Source organism: Heterocephalus glaber, unplaced genomic scaffold (genome assembly GCF_053883595.1).
Source record: "Heterocephalus glaber isolate CG9 unplaced genomic scaffold, H.glaber_assembly_v1.0 deba00000122, whole genome shotgun sequence".
NCBI lineage: Eukaryota > Metazoa > Chordata > Mammalia > Rodentia > Bathyergidae > Heterocephalus > Heterocephalus glaber.
In genome coordinates, this window is record NW_028258138.1 from 71,185,015 (window position 1) to 71,205,230 (window position 20,216).

At 33.7% G+C, this 20,216-nt stretch overlaps 1 protein-coding gene across 22 annotated transcripts in view; it reads left to right on the plus strand.

Annotated features, from left to right (window-relative positions):
- Positions 1-20,216, plus strand: part of Stxbp5l (syntaxin binding protein 5L) — a 588,968-nt gene that overhangs the window by 413,629 nt on the left and 155,123 nt on the right. For all 22 annotated transcript variants that reach the window (XM_087209125.1, XM_087209139.1, XM_087209148.1 and 19 more), the window contains 2 exons: positions 1,495-1,642; positions 2,618-2,685. In XM_087209125.1, coding sequence (XP_087065251.1) covers positions 1,495-1,642; positions 2,618-2,685 — 216 coding nt within the window. The remainder of the gene's footprint in view (positions 1-1,494; positions 1,643-2,617; positions 2,686-20,216) is intronic.

Here is a 20,216-nt window from a genome sequence, read left to right on the forward strand (position 1 = left end):
AAAGTTACACAAGTTGTACATTTTCAATCCTTTTAAAGTATCTTTTTTTTCCTTCTTTACATTTAATCCTCAATTTGAAGGAGAGCATTAGGGTGTACGCATTTTTCTTCTTAAGTTTCTTGGATTCATATCTTCAGTTCCATTTCAACAGCAACCAGTTTATACTTTTACATTTAAATATTGCAATAAATTTTTAGTTATTGTTTCCTCATCTATATTATTATGCCTACTCTTTGCTAATATACTAAAATAATTTTCCCAAATATTTTTCATATACTGTTCACATTGTTAGGAGGCTGACATTGTTACTTCTTGCTATTATCAAATTCTAAGATGTAGGTTTGATATTCAAGGTGATTTATTCATTTTACTTCTTACTTTTCAATCGCACACATTAATAATTTGTACCCTAAAACAGAGAATTTCTGATCCCTGCAGTTTTACCTACTTTTAATTTCCTAAACATGACTTCTCCTTTCCACTTAATTTTGCATGTTGTACTATCCTTATCTGTGATACCATACCCCCTGCAACATTTCAAATTGGTAAAAAGAGAATTCCTTCCAGCACATACCACCACACAAGCTGTATTCTCTGGAGATTGAATTAATGTCCTAATTCCTAATTAAGTTATTAATAATATCACGAGAAAATTATTTTTAGCATTCTCCTCTCCAATCATAAATATTTCATCAGAAGTAGCATTATCAGAAATATGTTGCATAAAATACTATTCATTTCCTTGTCATTACATGAGTTCTCAATATATTATATCCACAATACTTTTTTCATTGATTCTGTATTCATGCCCTTTTTAAAGTTATTGTAGACTTAAGAAAATTTACTGTATCCATAAAACTTCATGCCAACTATTTACTCTCTATATAGGAAATCATCTTTAAAACATACACCATCTGGCCGGGGATTTAGCTCAATGGTTTTGCCGCCTGCTGCGCAAGTGCAAGGACCTGAGTTCAATCCCGGGTACCAAAAAAAAAAAAAAAAAAACATACACCATCACACACTCATACACACATATTTTTCAGTTACTCCTATAAAAAATTAAGTATTTGCCTGTTTTACTTCCTTTTGAAAAAATACCAAAATATACTAACATTTAAATATTTGTGACTACATTATATTTTAGATAAAATAGCTAATATAATTTTTAATAAATAGGCTAAACTTGTTGCATGTTTTCAATTTAATGTAATTCATTGTATTCACAGTAGCATAGCAGTGCCACTGTAGAATGCTGGAATTTTTGGAAGAAAATAAATTTGAGTACATTTTTAGCATTAGTAAAATTATATTTTGTATATAACTATTTTTAAAATGACTAGTTGTTTTATGCTTTTTGCTTTTTGTTTTATGTTTCTGAAAACAAGTAAAGTTTATAAAGAGTGTTTAGAAACATTTTAGGGCTTAATATTAAAATTATTCCGTATTTGTATGTTTGTAAAATGACACTGATACATTGTCTTTATCCATTAGTTTTCCAATCTTTGAAAATCCATATCCCATGGACATTCATGAGTCACCAGTTACATGCACAGCATATTTTGCCGACTGCCCTCCAGATTTGATTCTAGTACTCTATTCTATAGGAGTCAAGCATAAAAAACAAGGATACAGTAATAAGGTAAAAGTAGAAATCACAAATAATTTTTGTTGTATTCATAGTATATTGTCATACTTTTCCCTCTTATTTTATTTTCTGACTTTCCATATAAGAAAACCTAAGTTAAATTCATTTAAAGTTATATGCTAGTATCATTCAAAGCTAGAACCTCTGAAAATCAAATTTCCTAAATGGCACAAAGTTTTAAGCCTACAAGAATATAAACTTCTTAAGCACTAAATATATAATTTTATACTAAAATATACTATCTTTCATGTACATTTGTATACTAAATATACATACATATATATATATATACTTAAGCTAACATGTTAAATTTTAAAATGTAACCTTTAGTATCACAAGCATATACTAATAAAAACTAGGAAAATAGATGTAACCTTAATTATTTTAGATGAAAGATTATGCTTTAAGAAATGTAAATCTATTCTTCTTAGTTTTTCGTTTGTTAATCCATAGTTTAGAAAACATGATTATTAAATGTAATTTGTTTATAACATCCCACAATATCTTTTTGCTTTTACTACAATATCAAATGTTTACAATTTTCACTGATCATCTATTATGGTTTCTGTTATTTGTCCAGGTCTATTAGAATGGACAACTCCAAGAGATCATTTACATAGTATTCTTTTCAAATAACTCTATAGTAATTTGGTGATGCACAGACTATGTGACTCACTTAGCAACATTGTCTTTGTACAATTAAAAATTCTTCTTTGGCTAGTTTATATGAATGGTAATATTAGTTAAAAATCTATTTTTAATAGATGGAGAATTGTGCATTTAGAGAGGTGTTTGTTCAATGAAAGAGTTAAAAGATAACTACACACTTCATCCTTGATTATTTTATAGCTATTCAATGTTAAGTGAACCTTTTATCATTATTTTAAAATATTTTCACTCAAAGTTTCTAAGTCATTCAAACTAAAAAATATAAAATTTGTATATATTCTTTCTGGATAATCTATTTAGGAGTGGCCAATCAGTGGAGGCACTTGGAATCTTGGAGCACAAACATATCCAGAAATTATTATTACTGGGTAAGTGGAATGTTTTGTAAGTTACCAGTTTATTAACAAAGATGTATTTTTTGAGTTTTGACACTTTTCTGTAATTGTACTCTATGCTGACTAGTGGTTTGAGCAAATGTAAAATTATAAGACATAGTTTTAATCTAAAGATTCTAATCTTGATGGAAGATAGAACCAAACTATATAAAACAGAAAGAATTATGTATAGATTATATATACAAAAGAAAGTCAAAGAAGATAAATTGTGAGAAATGAGTCAGGGAAAGTTTTGTGTTCAAATGACAGATTAACTTTAGAAAGACCCTTCCAACATCTCCTGATTCCTGCCAAGTCCAGAAATTGCTGCTGTATATCACTATCAAATGATTATTTAAAATGTGCTTCAAAACTTATAGCACTAAAAAGACCATTACTTTGTATAGTAAGCCACTTCATGTTCTAATATTAGGAATGAAGAGAGACTTAGTTAAAGATAAACATGAAAGAAGTTCTATTAAGGGGAAGATAGAGTAAATAGACTTTTTCCTAATCTTCTTAATTACAGCTACAAATCCTTGTGTTATATATAAGACAAACATAAGCTAGATGGAAAGAATGGGAAGACATTACATTGGCTAGGGCCCTCGAGTTCCAAAGAATGGCACAGTAGTTGGTTCCTTAGGTTTTTGTTCTGTCAGATTTATCCCAGAAATGGAGTTGAAAAAGCTGGTAAATTGAATCTGTGAATAGGCATAGAACAAACAAAAGCAAGTTAAGTTTAGCCAAAGGATGAGGAAAAGGACACTGTACCAAGAAACAAAACTTTCACAAAATAATCTTTCTACTTGATTTAAGCAGTGCACAGCACACACATACACATACATGCACACACACACTATAGCCCCACTCCAACCCATTCTAGCAAAGGCCAAGTGGGAAGCCCAGACTTTCACCTCATCAGGTTGAAATTCATTATTCCAACTTCCTGAGAGTTTCAGAAAAGGGAGAGCAAAGGGCTGGATTTTCAACTCCATTAGGAAAAAGTTCTCCCTGGTGGTGTCAGTGGAGACCACATGGGAGCCAAAATTAGCAAGACTGCCCAGCATTAATGAGGAGCAACTACTTTTCACCCCTTGTGTCTGTGGAAATAAAATGAGATAGGATAGAAAAAAGAGAGTAAGGGGGAGACATCCAGGTTCGTGCGTCACGGCTCCCAGGCAGGAGGAGACTTCCAGGTAGGTGTGCCATGGCTCCCAACCCAGAGGGGACTTCCAGGTCAGCATGCCAAGGCTCCCACCCCAGAGGAGACTTCCAGGTCGGCACACCATGGCTCCCAGGAAGGAGGGGGCTTCCAGGTAGGCATGCCATGGCTGCCAGGCAGGAGGAGGCTTCCAGGTAGGTGTGCCACAGCTTCCAGCATAGAGGAGGCTTCCGGGTCAGACTGCCAAGGCTCTGGGCACAGAGGAGGCCTCCAGGTCTGTGTGCCATAGCTCCCATTCCATAGGGGACTTTCAGGTAGGCATGCCATGGTTCCTAGCCCAGAGGAGACTTCTAGGTCAGCACACCATGGCTCCCAGCCAGGAGGAGGCTTCTGCATAGGTGTACCATGACTCCCAGCATAGAGGAGGCTTCTGGGTAGGCATGCCATGGCTCCCAGCACAGAGGAGGTGAGCTGCACAGGCGCCAGGAACATCCCCTCACCCCCCACTCCCCCATGTCAAAATGAGAAGACAGGTAAACGAGCCTCAGAATCAGACTTCTAGATCACCTACAGCAACCCCAAAGGGAAAAGAGATGAAACACTCTCAGATACTCAACAACCTGGACTCCCCGATCTAGAAATGAAAGAGGATCTGGAAAAAATGAAATCAGAAACAATTTCTCACATAATAGCAAAGATTGTGCCCATAGTGCAAGACATGATTAATCTAGAGAGGATACAGAAAAAAAAATAGAGGAGCTGAGGATCATGATGGAATACCAACATAGGAAACAAAGTGAATCCATAAAACAGATGCAAACAGATTTCCAGGAGATTAAAAACTCCATTGAAAGTCTATGCAGCACAGTGAGCCAATGTGAAGACAGAATTTGAGATATAGAAGATAGGATTGCAATTAGTGACCAGGAAAAGAAAAATTGCTTTAAAATTTTAAGGGACCATGAGAAATCAATCCAGCAGCTGCGAGATGATGCAAAGAAAAATAACAAAAGACTGATTGGAGTCAATGAAGAAACAGGAGAGGGTACAGATGACATAAAAAAACTGTTTACAGAAGTGATGGCAGAAAACTTCCCAAGCAGGGGAAAAGAACTTGACATACAGATAAGGGAGACATATAGGTCTCCAACTAGCCATGATCAAAAAAAATCTACACATAGGCATATAATTGTTAAGATTCCAGAAACCCCACAGAAGAACAAAATTCTACAAGTAGCTAGAGAAAAGAAACAAATCACATACAAAGGAAAGCCCATCAGAATCACAGCAGACTTCTCAGTGCAAACCCTCAACGCAAGAAGAGCTTGAAGTGATGTATTTCAAGCCCTAAAGGAAAGCAGCCTCCAATCCAGATTGATGTACCCTGCAAAATAATCTTTCAAAATTGGAGAAATCAGATACTTTCATGACAAATAGCACCTTAGGAACTTCATGAATACCAAACCCAGCACTCCAAAAAATTTTAGACAAAATCCTAGGAAAAGACAATGAGGATCACAACCCCAGGAAGCCTAGCAGAATGAATCGACTGGGCATGACAAGAAATTAAAAGCAAAAGGGGAGGATCAAACAAAAAGAAAAAGTCATGACAATGATAACTCAGTACATATCAGTTATAACCATCAACGTTAATGGTCTCAACTCACCAATCAAAAGAAATTGACTGGCAGACTGGGTCAACAAGCAAGATCCAACAATATGGTGCATACAAGAAACACACTTAATTCAAGAAGAAGCTCATAGACTGAAAGTTAAAGGGAGGAAAACAATACTCCATGGGGCAGGAACCTGAAAAAAAGCAGGAATAGCTATCCTCTTTGCAGATCAAGCAGATTTCAAACCCACACTGATTAAGAGAGACAAACAAGGACACTATATCCTTGTAAAGGGAACGATCCAAGAGGAAGAGATGACAATCATAAATATCTATGCACCAAACACTAGTGCGACCAACTATATAAAACAAGTACTAATGGACATGAAAAACCATATATGCACTAATACAGTAGTAGTGGAGGACCTCAATACCCCATTGTCACAAATAGATAGATCAACTAGACAAAAATAAGCAACGAAATACTAGAACTCAATGAAACTCTTGAACATATGAACTTAACATGTTTACAGAATGTTCCCCACACAAAATCAGAATATACATTCTTTTCAGCTGCACATGGGTCATTCTCCAAAGTAGCCCACATACTCACACATAGAACATGTTTAAGTAAGTGCAAAGGAATTGAAGTTATCCCCTGTATATTATCAGACCATAGTGTAATGAAATTGGAGATCCATAGCAAAAGAAACTGCAAAAAACTTCATAAACACATGGAAATTGAACAACACATTTCTGAATAACCAATGGGTCAGAGAGAAAATTTAAAAAATCAGAAAGTTCCTTCAAATAAAAGACAATGACAATACAACATATCGGAATCTATGGGACACAATGAAAGCATTCTTATGAGGGAAATTCATAGCAGTAAATACTCATATTAGGAAAACAGAATGAGCCCAAATAAACAAACTGATGCTGAACCTCAGGCTTCTAGAAAGATAAAAGCATGACAAACCCAAAGCTCATACAAGGATGGAAATTATAAAGATCAGGGCAGAATTCAATGCAATGGAGACAAAGAAAACAATACAAAAAAATCAATGAAGCCAAGAGTTGGTTCTTCCAAACAATAAACAAAATTGACAAACCCCTAGCCAACCTTATCAGAAAAAGGAAAGAAAAGGCCCAAATCCAGGCAGTTAGGAATGAAAAAGGTGAAATTACAACAGATCCAGCAGAAATCCAGATGATCATCAATACCTACTTCAAGAACCTATATGCCAATAAGGTGGAAAACATAGAAGAAATGGACAGATTCCTAGACACGTATGAATTACCAAATTTGAATGAAGAAAACCTAAAAATTCTAAACAACACAATGTCAATCAATGAAATTGAAAACGTAATTAAAAACTTACCAACCAAGAAAAGCCCAGGTCCTGATGCTTTCACCACTGAATTCTACAAGACATTTAGAGAGGAACTGCTGCCACTACTGTTTAAACTCTTCAAAGAAATTGAAAGGGAAGCAATACTCCCAAATTCATTCCTGGAAGCAAGCATCACCTTGATCCCCAAAGCAGAGAAAGACCCAAGTGAAAAGGAGAACTATAGGCCAATCTCACTAATGAACATAGATGCAAAAATCCTTAATAAGATACTGGCAAGCAGAATGCAGAAGATCATCAAGAAGATCATACACCCTGACCAAGTGGGATTCATCTCAGGGATGCAGGGATGGTTCAATATACGAAAACCAATCAGTGTAATACACGATATCAATAGAGCCAAGGACAAAAACCATATGATTATCTCCATAGACACAGAAAAGGCATTTGACAAAATCCAACATGCATTTATGATAAAAAACCCTACAAAAAATTGGAATAGATGGTCTCTACCTCAAACTGATAGAAGCCATCTATGAAAAACCAACAGCCAATATCATACTAAATGGTCAAAAACTGAAATCCTTCACACTCAAATCAGGAACAAGACAAGGATGTCCACTATCACCACTCTTGTTCAATATAGTTCTGGAAACATTAGCCATGGCAATTAGACAAGAGAAAGAAATAAAAGGAATAAAGATAGGTAATGAAGAAGTCAAATTGTCATTATTTGCAGATGACATGATACTCTATATAGAAGACCCCAAGAACTCCACCAAAAGTCTTCTAGACTTAATAACCAAATTCAGTCAAGTAGCTGGTTACAAGGTCAACACACAAAAATCAATAGCTTTCCTCTACACCAATGACAGACTCACTGAGAAAGAAATAGGGCAAATAATTCCTTTCCCAATAGCATCCAAAGAACTGAAATACCTAGGAATCATCCTAACAAAAGAAATCAAAGACCTCTTCTCTGAAAACTATGGCACTCTGAAAAGAGAGATTGAAGATGATATCAGAAAATGGACAGACATCCCCTGCTCCTGGGTAGGAAGGATTAATAGAGTGAAAATGGCCATACTTCCAAAACTGCTATATAGATTTAATGCAATTCCAATTAAGATCCCAGCAGCATACTTCACAGACCTTGAGAAAACAATCCAAAAATTCATTTGGAACAAGAAGAGACCCAGAATAACAAAAGCAATTCTAGGTAACAGAGACATGGCAGGGGATATCACAATCCCCAACCTGCAACTCTACTACAAAGCTACTGTGATGAAAACATCATGGTACTGGCAAAGAAACAGGCTTGAGGACCAGTGGAACAGATTAGAAGATGCAGAAACAACACCAGACACACTCACCCATCTCATCTTCGATAAAGGAGCCAAACACCCTCACTGGAGGAAAGATAGCCTCTTTAATAAATGGTGCTGGAAAAATTGGGCTTCAACTTGCCAAAGGTTAAAACTAGACCTATATCTCTCACCATGCACTAAACTAAAATCAAAATGGATTAAAGATCTCAATATTAAAATAGGAACTCTGAACCAGGTAGAACAGAGATTAGGTAGAACCCTTGAAGACATCAGTGTAGGAAAAGATTTTATGAACAAAACCTCAGTTGCCCGTGAACTAGCACAAACAATCAACAAGTGGGATCTCTTCTTATTAAAAAGCTTCTGCACAGCAAGAGAATCCACCAGCAGTGTGAAGAGACAACCCACAATGTGGGAAAAAATCTTCACCTGCTCTTCCTCAGACAAAGGTCTACTATCTTAAATCTATAAAGAACTTCAAAAGATCAGACCTCCCAAATTTAAAGACCCAATCCAAAAATGGGCATCTGAAATGAACAGACATTTCTCACACAAAGAAGTAGAAATAGCAAATAAATACATGAAAAAATGTTCAACATCACTGGTCATTCAAGAGATGCAAATGAAAACAATGCTGAGATTCCACTTCACTCCAGAAAGAATGGCTGCTATCATGAAATCAACCAATAACAAATGCTGGCAGGGCTATGGGGAAAGAGGAACCCTGCTCCACTGCTGGTGGGAGTGTAGACTGATGCAACCAATGTGGAAATCAGTATGGAGATACCTCAAAGAACTAGGACTGGAAATCCCATTTGACCCTGCTATTCCACTGCTGGGGATCTTCCCCAAAGAATTCAAAGAATCATACCACAGTGATATATGTGCACCCATGTTCATAGCAGCAGAGTTTGTAATAGCTAAAACTTGGAAACAGCCCAAATGCCCATCATCTGGAGACTGGATAAAGAAAATGTGGTTTTTTTATAAAATGGAGCACTACTCAGCCATAAGAAATGAGAAATTAGAGACATTTATAGCTAAGTGGATGCACATTGAGGCAATACTCTTAAGTGAAATAAATAGGACACACATGTGTATACACTGAATAGTTTCTCTGGTGTGAGAAACTGAAAGTGTAAATAAGGACTAAAATGTATAATAGGTAATGTGAAATAGGAAGAAAAGGGGCAAAGGGGAAGGAAGTGGGAGGGCTAGGGGAAAGGATAGAAGGGAATGGGATTAATATGAGAAAATGGAAAAATAGGAACAAAATCTTTGTAAATAGGGAGGACTGGAGGGGTTGAAGGGAGGGCTGGGCAAGGGTGAAAAATAAGAACCAAGAGAGACTATGTAAAGATGCAAATTTCCAATGATGAATGTCATTATATTGTATACCTAAAATGTACCAATGATTAGAATGAGTAATCGATAATGTAAAATAGGAAGCAAAGGTCCAAAGGGGTAGGGGTAGTGGGAGGGGCAGGGGAAAGGAAAGAAGGGAAAGGAAAAATGCTGAGAAATGGAAAAAATGGAAATAAAGTCTTTGTAAATAGGGAAGGGTGGAGGGGTGAAGGGAGGGCTAGGAATGGGGAAAAAATAAGAACCAAGATGCATTATGTAAAGGTACAATTCCCAATAAGAAATGTAATTGTGTTGTATACCTACAATGTACCAATAAAAGAATTTAATAAAAAAAAAAAAAGGAGAGAAAAATAATGGAAACAAAGTCTATGTAAATAGGGAAGGGTGGAGCAGGTGAAGGGTGTACAGGTAATGGGGAAAAAATAACCAAGACACATTATGTACAGGTACAAGCTCCCAATGATAAATGTAAGTGTAGTATATACCTAAAATGTACCAATAAAAGAATTTAAGCAAAAAAAGTATCAATCTAGAGATGCAGTGCGATCCTCATCAAGACACCAATGTCATTCTTTACAGAACTAGAAAACAAATTAATATGCATCCTGAAAAACTGCAGATAGCTAAAGCAATATAGGAAAAGAGAACAAAGCAGAACAACTTAACTTCAAAAGAAACTATAAAGCTGTAGCAATCAAAACAACATGCCCTTGATAATTAAACAGATATATAGATCAGTGGAATATATCAAGAGCCTAGAAGTAAACCTATACATTCACAACCATCTGATTTTCAACAAAGGTGCTAAGAATATGCATTTGAAAATGAGCAATCTTTTCAATAAATAGTGCTCATTAAATTAGATATACATATGCATTGCTATCTCTGAGCAATACAAAAATTGACTGAGAATGGATCAAAGGTAAAATTGTAAGACCTGAAGTTGTAGAAGTACTAAAAGAAAACAAAGAGGGACATGCTTCAGAACATTGACATGGGCAAGGATTTTTCTTTGGACAGACCTTCAAAGGACAGAAAATAAGAGCAAATTAGACTAACAAAATTGCATCAAACTAAAAGCTTCTACACAGCACAGGGAACAACAAATTGAAATTACAATCTACAGAAAGGGAGAGAATATTTGCAACTATAAATCTGACTAGTAGTTAATACCTAAAATATATAAAATATTTTGAAAACTCAATAGCAAATGAAAATAATTAAATATTAAAATAATTTAACAATTAAAAATGGAAAGCAGATCTGAACAGACATTTGTCAAAAGAAGATTTAATAATACAAATGGAAAGCAAATATTTGAAAAAACTTATCACTATCATTAGCCATCAGGGAAACGCAAAAAAATAATACAGTGAGATATCATCTAACCCCAGTAAAAATGAGGATTATCAAAAAGAAGAAAGATAACAAGTGCTAGAAAGGATATTCAGAAAAGGGAAACTTTGCACATGGTTGGTGGGAATATAGATCAGTATAACCATTATGGAAGACAATGTAGAAGTGCTTCTGAAAAATAAAGTAAGACTTCCAGATTAACAATCTCAGTACTTGGTATATTTCTTTATTATCATTATTATTATTGTTATTATTTGGTACTGGGGATTGAACTTGGGACCTTGCGCTTGTGAGGCAGGCAACGGGAACCACTGAGCTAAATCCCCAGCCCTTCTTGGTATATTTCTAAAGGAAATAAACTTAAGATGTTGAAAAGACATCTGCACACCCATGTTTATTTTAGAAGTATCCACAATAGCTAAGAAATAAAAATAACCAAAATGTTCAACAGCTTTTAAATGGATAAAGATAATGCAGCACATATCAACAGTGAAATACCATTTAAAATAGGATCTCTTGTTGTATGTGAAAATGTTGGTGGAACTGGAAATCCCTAGGGTAAGTAAAATAAGTCAGGCACAGAAAAATAAATACCACTATGGAATCTAACATAGTTTATCTCAAAGAACTTGAGAGTAGAATAATGGTTACCAGAGTTGAAGAGAAGGTGGAAGGAAAAAGAAATGATAAGTATGTACTAAGTTACAGTGTGGAGTAAAAAGTGTGGTATTGCACAGTATTATGACTATATAGAATGAGATACTGTATATTACAGAAAGTTAGAAGAAAGGATTTTGAATATTTTTAGCATCAGGATATAGTAATAATTGAAGGAGATTGATATATTTACCCTGATTTAAATATTTTAATTAATTTTCTTGCTACATTTTAGATATATATAATGATCATATTCATCATAGAGAATTTATACCAGTATGTAATATATCTTGATTCTTTTTTCCCCAACCCTCTCCCCTCAGCCCTTCTTCCCCTCCTTATTTACAAAAGCTTTGTTTCGATTTTTTCCCTTTTATTTTTTCATTTCCATTCCTTCCTTTCCTCCTCCCCCTCTTTTGTTCCTTTTCTTTTTTGAACACTTCCCAATATCTATTATACATTTTGGTCCTTATTTACACTTTTGGTTTTCCACACCAGAGAACGTGATATTTAAACGTGTGTCTGATTTTTTCACTTAAGAATATGGTCTCAAGGTGCATCTATTTATCTAGAAATGTCTCAAGTTTATTTTTCTTTATGGCAAAGTATTACTCCATTGTATTAAAAAAAACACATTTTCTTTATCCATTCATCAGTTGATGGGCATTTGGGCTGTTTAAGATGTAGCTATTATAAACTACACCGCTATAAACATGGGTCTACATATATTGCTGTGGTATGATGCTTTTAATTCTTTTGGGAAGATACCAAGAAGGGGAATAGCTAAGTTGAATGGAACTTCTAGTTTTAGTTCTTTGAGGATTCTCCACACTGATTTCCCCAGTTGTTGCACTAGTCTGTCTACACTCCCACCAACAGTGAAGGAGGGTTCCTTTTTCCCCCACAGCCCCACTAGCACTTGTTATTGGTTGATTTCTTGATAACATTCATTCTTTGGAGTGAGATGGAATCTCAGTGGTGTTTAATTTACATTCCTCTACTGGCCAGTGATGTTGAAAATTTTTTTCAGTATTTATATGCTGTTTGTACTTTTTCATCTAAGAAGTGTCTATTCAGATATTTTTTTTTTTGTATTGGGTCATCAAATTTGAGGACTTGATTTTTTTTGAGTTCTCTATATAATCTAGATAACTAGTCCTTTGTCTGAGGAACAGCTGGCAAATTTTTTCCCACTCTGTGCATTATCTCTTTACTCTGTTGGTGATTTCTTTTGCTATGCAAAAGCTTTTTAATAAGATGAGATCCCAGTTGTTGATTCTTTGAAATATTTCCTGTGTGATCAGGGTTCTGCACATAAAGTCTTTGCCTACACCTATGTCTTCAAGAGTTCTGCGTATTCTCTCTTCCAGCAGATTTAGTGTTTCTGTTTTAATATTTGAAAGTTTGATCCATTTCAGTTTTATTTTGGTGCATTGAAAAAGATATGAGTGTAGGTTTAATCTTTAGCATATGGAAAACCAGTTTTTTCAGCACCATTTATTAAAGAGCCTTTCTTCCAGTGAATGTGTTTGGCCCCTTTGTCAAAGATAAGGTGGCTGAGTGTGTTTGGGGCTGTTTCTGCCTCTTCTAATTTGTTCCATTGATCCTTGGGTCTGTTTTTTTTTTTTTTTTTTTTTTTCAGTACCATCCTGTTTTTATCATAGTAACACTGTAGTATAATTTGAGGTTAGGAATTGTGATGGCCCTTGCCTTCCCTTTGCTGCCCAGCATTGGTTTTGTTATTCCAGGTCTCTTCTGATTCCAAATGAATTTTAGGATAGTTTTCTTAATTTTGAAAGGTATGTTATTGGTATTTTAATAAGGATTGCATTAAATCTGTATAAAAATCTGCCTATCCAAGAACAAAGGATATCTTTTTATTTTCTGATATTCTCTTATGAATCCTTTTTTAGATTACTGTAATTTTCAATGTAAAACTCCTTTATTTCCTTTGTTAGGTGGATTGCTAAGTATTTTATTTTTACGATATTATAAGAGGTGAGATTTTACTAATGTCTCTCTCACTGAGTTTATTATTTCTGTAGAAGAATTCTATTCTTTTTGAATGTCGACTTTGTATCCACCTATATACTACTGAATTTGGTTATTAAATCTAGCAGTCTTTCAGTGGATTTTTTGGTCTTCTATGTAGAGTATCACATCATTTGCAAATAATGATAATTTAACTTCTTCCATTCCAATCCTATTCCTTTTATTTTCTCCTCTTGTCTAATTGTTGTGGCTAATGTTTCCAGAAGTATATTGAATAGGAGTGGTGATAGTGGACATCCTTGTCTTCTTCCTGATTTTAGAGTGAAAGCTTTCAGTTATTGACCATTTAGTATGATGTTGCCTATTGTTTTGTCATAGAAGGCTTTTATCAGATTGAGATAAAAACCATCTATTCCAATTTTCTGTAGGGTTCTTATCTTGAATGAGTGTTGGACTTTGTCAAATGCTTTTTCTACATCTATTGAGATGATCATATACTTTTTGTCCTTGCTTCTGTTAATATGGCATATTACATTTATTGATTTGCATTGGTTGTACTTTCCCTGCATCCCTGGGATAAATCCTACTTGGTCGTGGTGTATAATCCTCTTGATGATTTGCTGCATTCTGTTTGCCTATACTTATTGAGGATTTTTTGCATCTATGTTTATTAGGGAGATTGGCTTGTAGTTCTTTTTTTTTGGTTGAATCCTTTTCTGGTTTTGATATTAGGGTAATGCTTACTGCTAGAAATGATTTTGGGAGTATTGCTTCCTTTCAATATTATTAAAGAGTTTGGGGAGCAGTGACATTAGATCCTTTGTAAATTTCTTGCAGACTCAAGCAGTTAATCCATCAGGACTTGGGCTTTTCTTTGTTGGTAGGTTTTTAATTACATCTTTAATTTCCTTAACTGATACTGGTTTATTTAGAATTTTTATATCTTCTTGATTCAGCTTTGGTAATTGGTATGTATCTAGGAATCTGTCCAATTTTTCTGTATTTTCCATCTTATTAGAATGCAGGTTCTCAAAGTAGGTATTAATAATCTTCTGAATTTCTACAGGATTTGTTGTGATTTCACCCCTTTCACTCCTAATTTCATGGATTTGAGTCTTTCCTTTTCATGATAAAGTTGACTAAGGGTTTCTCTATTTTATTTAATCTTTCAAAGAACTAACTATTCAAAGCATTGATTCTTTCAATTGTTTTCTTAGTCTCAGTTACATGTTTTGCTATAATTTTTATAATTTTCTCCTTTGTACAGGCTTTGGGTTTACCTTACACTTCTTTTTCTAAAACCTTGAGGTTCAACATTAGGTTTCATATTTGAGCTCCCTCTGTTTTTCTGATATGGGAATTCACTGCTATAAATTTCCCTTGTAGGACTGGTTTCATTGCATCCATATGTTCTAGCATATTGTTTTGACATTATTATTTAAGTATAGATCCTGTCTAATTTCTTCTTTAATTTCATCTGTGACCCATTGCTTGTTCAAAGTGTTACTTAATTTCCATGTGTTTATGCAATTTTTGTGGTTTCTTTTGCCATTGAGTTCCAGTTTCAATGCTCTGTGGTCAGATAATATGCATGGGATAATTTCAATTCCATTGCATTTACTTAAGCATGTTCTATGAGTTAGTGTGTGGTCTATTTTGGAGAATATCTCATGTGCAGCTGAGAAGAGTGGGGTGGAACACTCTGTGACAACTAGTAAGTTCATTTGTTCAAAATTTGATTTAGTTCTGATATTTCTTTGTTGATTTTTAGACAGATCCTAGTTAACCAATTTGTGACAGTGGGGTATTGAAGTTGCCCATTCCAATTCTATAAGTGCTTATTTGATTTTCCGTGTCCTTTAGTATGTGTTTTGTATAGTTGGGTGCACTGGTATTTGGTACCTATATGTTTATGATTGTTATTTCTTTCTCTTGGATTTTTCCCTTTACAAGTATGTAGTGAACTTATTTGTCTCTTTTGACCAGTCTTAGCTTGAAATCTACTTTGTCTGCAAATAGAATCACTACTCCTGGTTTTTTTCCAGGTTCCTGTCACATGGAGTATTGTTTTCCATCCTTTGACTTTCAGTCTATGAATTTTTTAAAGTTAAATGTGTTTCTTGTGTGCAGCATATTGTTGGATCTTCTTGATCTATTCTGCTAATCTGTTTCTTTTGATTGGTGAATTAAGACCATTTACATTGATGGTTATAATTAATATGCATTGACTTATCCTTCTCTTATAATTTTCCTGTTGTTGGTTCCCTTTCTTTTCCCTTAGATTATTTGCTTGCTTGGTGGATTCATTTTATTGGGGTTCATGGAATTGCAGTCTTTGTTATCTCTTTTTTGAATACTGCTCAGAACATTTTGGAGAGGTTGTGAATTTCTTCAGGTGTTCTTTATCATGGAACTATCTTATTTCTCTGTCAATTTTGAAATATAGTTTTGTGAGATACATCAATATTGGTTAGAGGTTGTTTTCCTTTAGGGCTTGAAATCCTTCACTCCAAGTCACCCTTGACTTAAGGGTTTGACTGAGAAGTCTGCTGTGATTCTTATGGTCTTTATAGGTGTTGTGTTTCTTTTCTCACAGCTTTTAATATTCTATTCTATGAATTTAAAAAAATGTCATTCTAGTGTTGAATTTCTGGGATCTTGACAATTATATGCCTTGGTAAAAAACATTGTTGATCATGGCTAACTGGGTCTATATGCCTCACTTATCTGTGTGTCAAATTCTTTTTCCATGCTTGGGATGTTTTCATCACTTCTTCTGTGAACATGTTTTTTGGTTAATCTTCTTTGTATCATCTAGCATCTTTTGGATTGATTTTTCATTATCCCTTGTTATTTTTAAGAAATCTTTCTTTTCATGATTGCTATCTGCAAACCTATCTTTTAGATCCAACATTCTGTCCTCCCATTGGTTGATTCTGCTTCGTATACTTTCAATAGAATTTTTAATCTCTGAATATCTTGTTTGAGTCTGTTTCATGGATTCCACTTCTTTCCTTTGTTGGGCATTCATGGTTTCCATCATGTTCCTAAGTTCCTCTCTATTTTTTTTATCTGTACCTACTCTAGATTCACTAATCGTGTCCTTTATTATGGCCATCATCCCTTTAAGTTGTCTGATAAATTATTTTTAATTTGCTTTTACCTAGAAAACTTACATGGTTTCACTTTAAAAATTAGGGAAATTAGAAAATGCAAATTAAAACCATAATGAGATATCATTTTTATATTCAACATCTATTGAAGAAAATTCAGAAGTTTGTTAGAAACAAGTGTTGCAAAGTGTATGGTTCAATGAAAATTCTATATTGTAAATAGAAACATAAATTTGTAAATCTGGAACAATTTAACATTAACTTGTAAATTTGTTTATTTTCATTCTCTAAGATCTACCAAGTCTACTTTTGTGCATAAATAACAAGCATTGTGTGTATATATAGCTGTACTATTTATATTATCAAAAGAAAGAGAATAAAGTCATAATTGCCCAAGTACCAACAAATATCTAAATTGGGCAGACTGTTCTATATTAAAGCACTAACAATGAATGATTTACAAGCAAAAATGTGTATGAATTCATAAATCTGATATGGGAAAAATCTTTTTCTTTATATACATCCTAATTACATTATTATAAAGTTTTTAAATGAAGCAAACGTGAACAATATATTGATTTGGAGGTGACCGCTGTGCTGACCAAACTTCTCTCAGTCACCTTGCTGTGCTTCCCCTACAACCATGTCTAACACACCCAAGAAATTTCATAGGTAAAAGTGAAGATAAACTCAAGAGAAAAATCTTCTGCCTTCAAGAGAAATGACTGAATAGGAGAAGCAGAAATGTAATGATGTGAGTGCTGCCAATATGCACCATACATTCCATAAGCATTGTCTTGTTTTACTTTACCTGTTTAATGTTAGTTTAAATAACTGTGTTGCCCTTTTCCTGTCAAAGAACTACTGACAACACAGATGGCTGCTTCTCTCATCTGCTTTTCTGGGGAGCAAGGAAATAAAAAGAATGTGCATGTGAATGAAGCAAGAAGCTGGATTGGATGATAATGGAATCTAGAGTAAAATCCAAGCTACTCCAAGGTGTCTTGCGGGCTATAAAATGCAGTTTAGTCAATGTGCCTTTTTATGTTCAAATGATTTTAAAATTAATTGGGCTGCCAAAAAATTAATATGCAGTAGGGAGTTTCAGTGTTGCAAGAAGAAAGAGTTCTGGAGATCTTTTGCACAACAGTGTGAATATATTTACCGCCATTCAAAAAAATATACAAAAAGTTTTAAACCTGAAAAACTCAGTATATTGTTTATAGTTTATACATATAATTGATAATATTGTAAAAAAAAGATGATTTTAAAAGATTTCAGGGTAATGGCAACTTCTTCTTGCAAAGAAATCAGGAAGGTGGAATCAAGAAGAGCACATAAGACTCAACTTATTACTAATGTTAGTTCTTTGGTTGAGTAGTTTCAATACAATTATATTTTATATCTTAAATCTGTGTTACGTACATTGTTTTATTCAAATCAAATATTACATTGTGAAAACAAAATTAAAGTTTGATAGGTTGTGTAAGGTCTCCTACCACATCCTGCAGAATGTTTCAGAAATAACGTTTTAAAATCTATGTATAAGTGTATGATTAAATATATAAACATACAAAGTAATTCATAGCATCTTTATTTTCACTAACCCAAAGTTGAAAACAATCCGAATGTCCATTAATGGTCAGTGGATAGATGAAGTATATCCATAAAATAGGATACTATTAAGCAATAAAGAGAATTTACAGATGTATGTAATAATAATTATCCTCACAAACATGCTAAGTAAAAGGTGCATACATAAAAGAGTAAATATTATGTTTATTTCACATAATATTATATTTGTTAATTAAAATTCTAATAAAAAGAATCTATACTGGCAGAAATTAAATCACTGGAAATCTACCAGGATGCTTGAGCATTATATATTAGAATAAAGTAATTTTGGGGGGTGATGAAACTGTGCTAAAACTAGATGATTGTGTCATTGTCACAGACACATAAATTTACTAAAATTGTCAATCTGTATACTTACATTGGGTGAATGTTGGGGTATGTAAATTATGTCTCAGTAAATCTGTTAAAAGAAACCACATTGCTTTATCTGTGACTGATCCCCCTTTAAAAAAGTTAGTTGACCATATATATGTGGATTCACATCTGGACTCTCCAATAATATTGTTCCATTAATATATGTGTCCATTTATCATTAATAGCATAATAATTATATGGTGGCTTTTAGTGGGAGACTTAATGCTAGGTAGTTTGAGTCTTCCAACTGTTTATTGTTTTTCAAAATTATTTTGATGATTATAGTTTCTTTACCTTTCTCTGTATATTTTAGAATCATTTTATTTCTGCATGAACTTTTTTGGCATATTTCAATTGGGATTACATTGAATGTACATATCATTTTGGGAAAACGGAGACCTAATATTTTACAGTAATCAGGAACATATTTTATTAATATATTTTGTTATTTGTTTGATCAGCATTTTGTAGTTTTCACCATACAAATTTATATTCATTTACACTGAACTATCTTATGTTTATTTTTTGCTTTTGTAAATGATATTTTGTAAATCAACTTTTAAGTGGTCTTGCTATTATATAGAAATACAACTGAATTTTGCCTCTTGGCATTTTTTCTTAACAATTATCTTAAACTCATATGAGTTCTAGTATTCCTTTTAATCTTTGGAATTTTCGGAATACCAACTTTTACATCATGTGATCTGCAAATAGAAACAGTTTTATCTCTTTTCAGTTGTACATTTTCTGTTTATTTTTCTATTGCAGTGATGAACTCCAATATCATGTGAGAGTGAACATTTTTTGCTTCATTTCTGATCTTAGGAGGAAACATTTGGTCTTTTACTATTGTGTATGGGTTAAGGCGCTATCTGTAAATTGTTTCTAGATTCCTTCTAAGAGGCTGAAGCTTCCTCTATTTCTAATTTACTGTTTGTTTGTTTTTACAAATGGGTGGTGAATTTTTGTTACGTGCTTTTTCTACATCTATCAAAATGATCATATGGCTTTTCTTCTTTGACACTGTGGGTGCATTACAACATAATTTTTTAAAAATTATTTAACCGACTTTCCACTCCTAAGACAAACCTCAATTATGATGAATTATCCCTTTCATATCTTATGTGACTTGATCTGATAATACTTTGTTGACAATTTTTATGCCTATGCTCATGAGTGATATCGGTGTTTAATTTTCATGTATTTTTTTTCTGGTTTTGAAGATAATGCTGATTTCATCAAATATGTTGAGAAACGTTCTATCCTCTTCTATTTTGTAAATGAGTTTTTATAGAATTAACATTAGCTTATTTATTTTTAAAATCATGACAACTTTATTTGGGTTTAGGGATTTTATATATATATATAAATTTTTTTTTTGGTATCAGGGTTTGAACTCGAGACCTTGCGCTTACAAGACAGGCGGCGGAACCACTGAGCTAAATCCTCAGCCCATTTATTTTATATTTTAATAATGTCAAGATCATGTTATCTTTTTCATTAAATACCCAAAATTTTACCTAAGGAATTTTGCTTATTTTCCATGGGCTAGTTTTCACTGTACCACATAAAGTCTTACAGTAAAATCTAAGG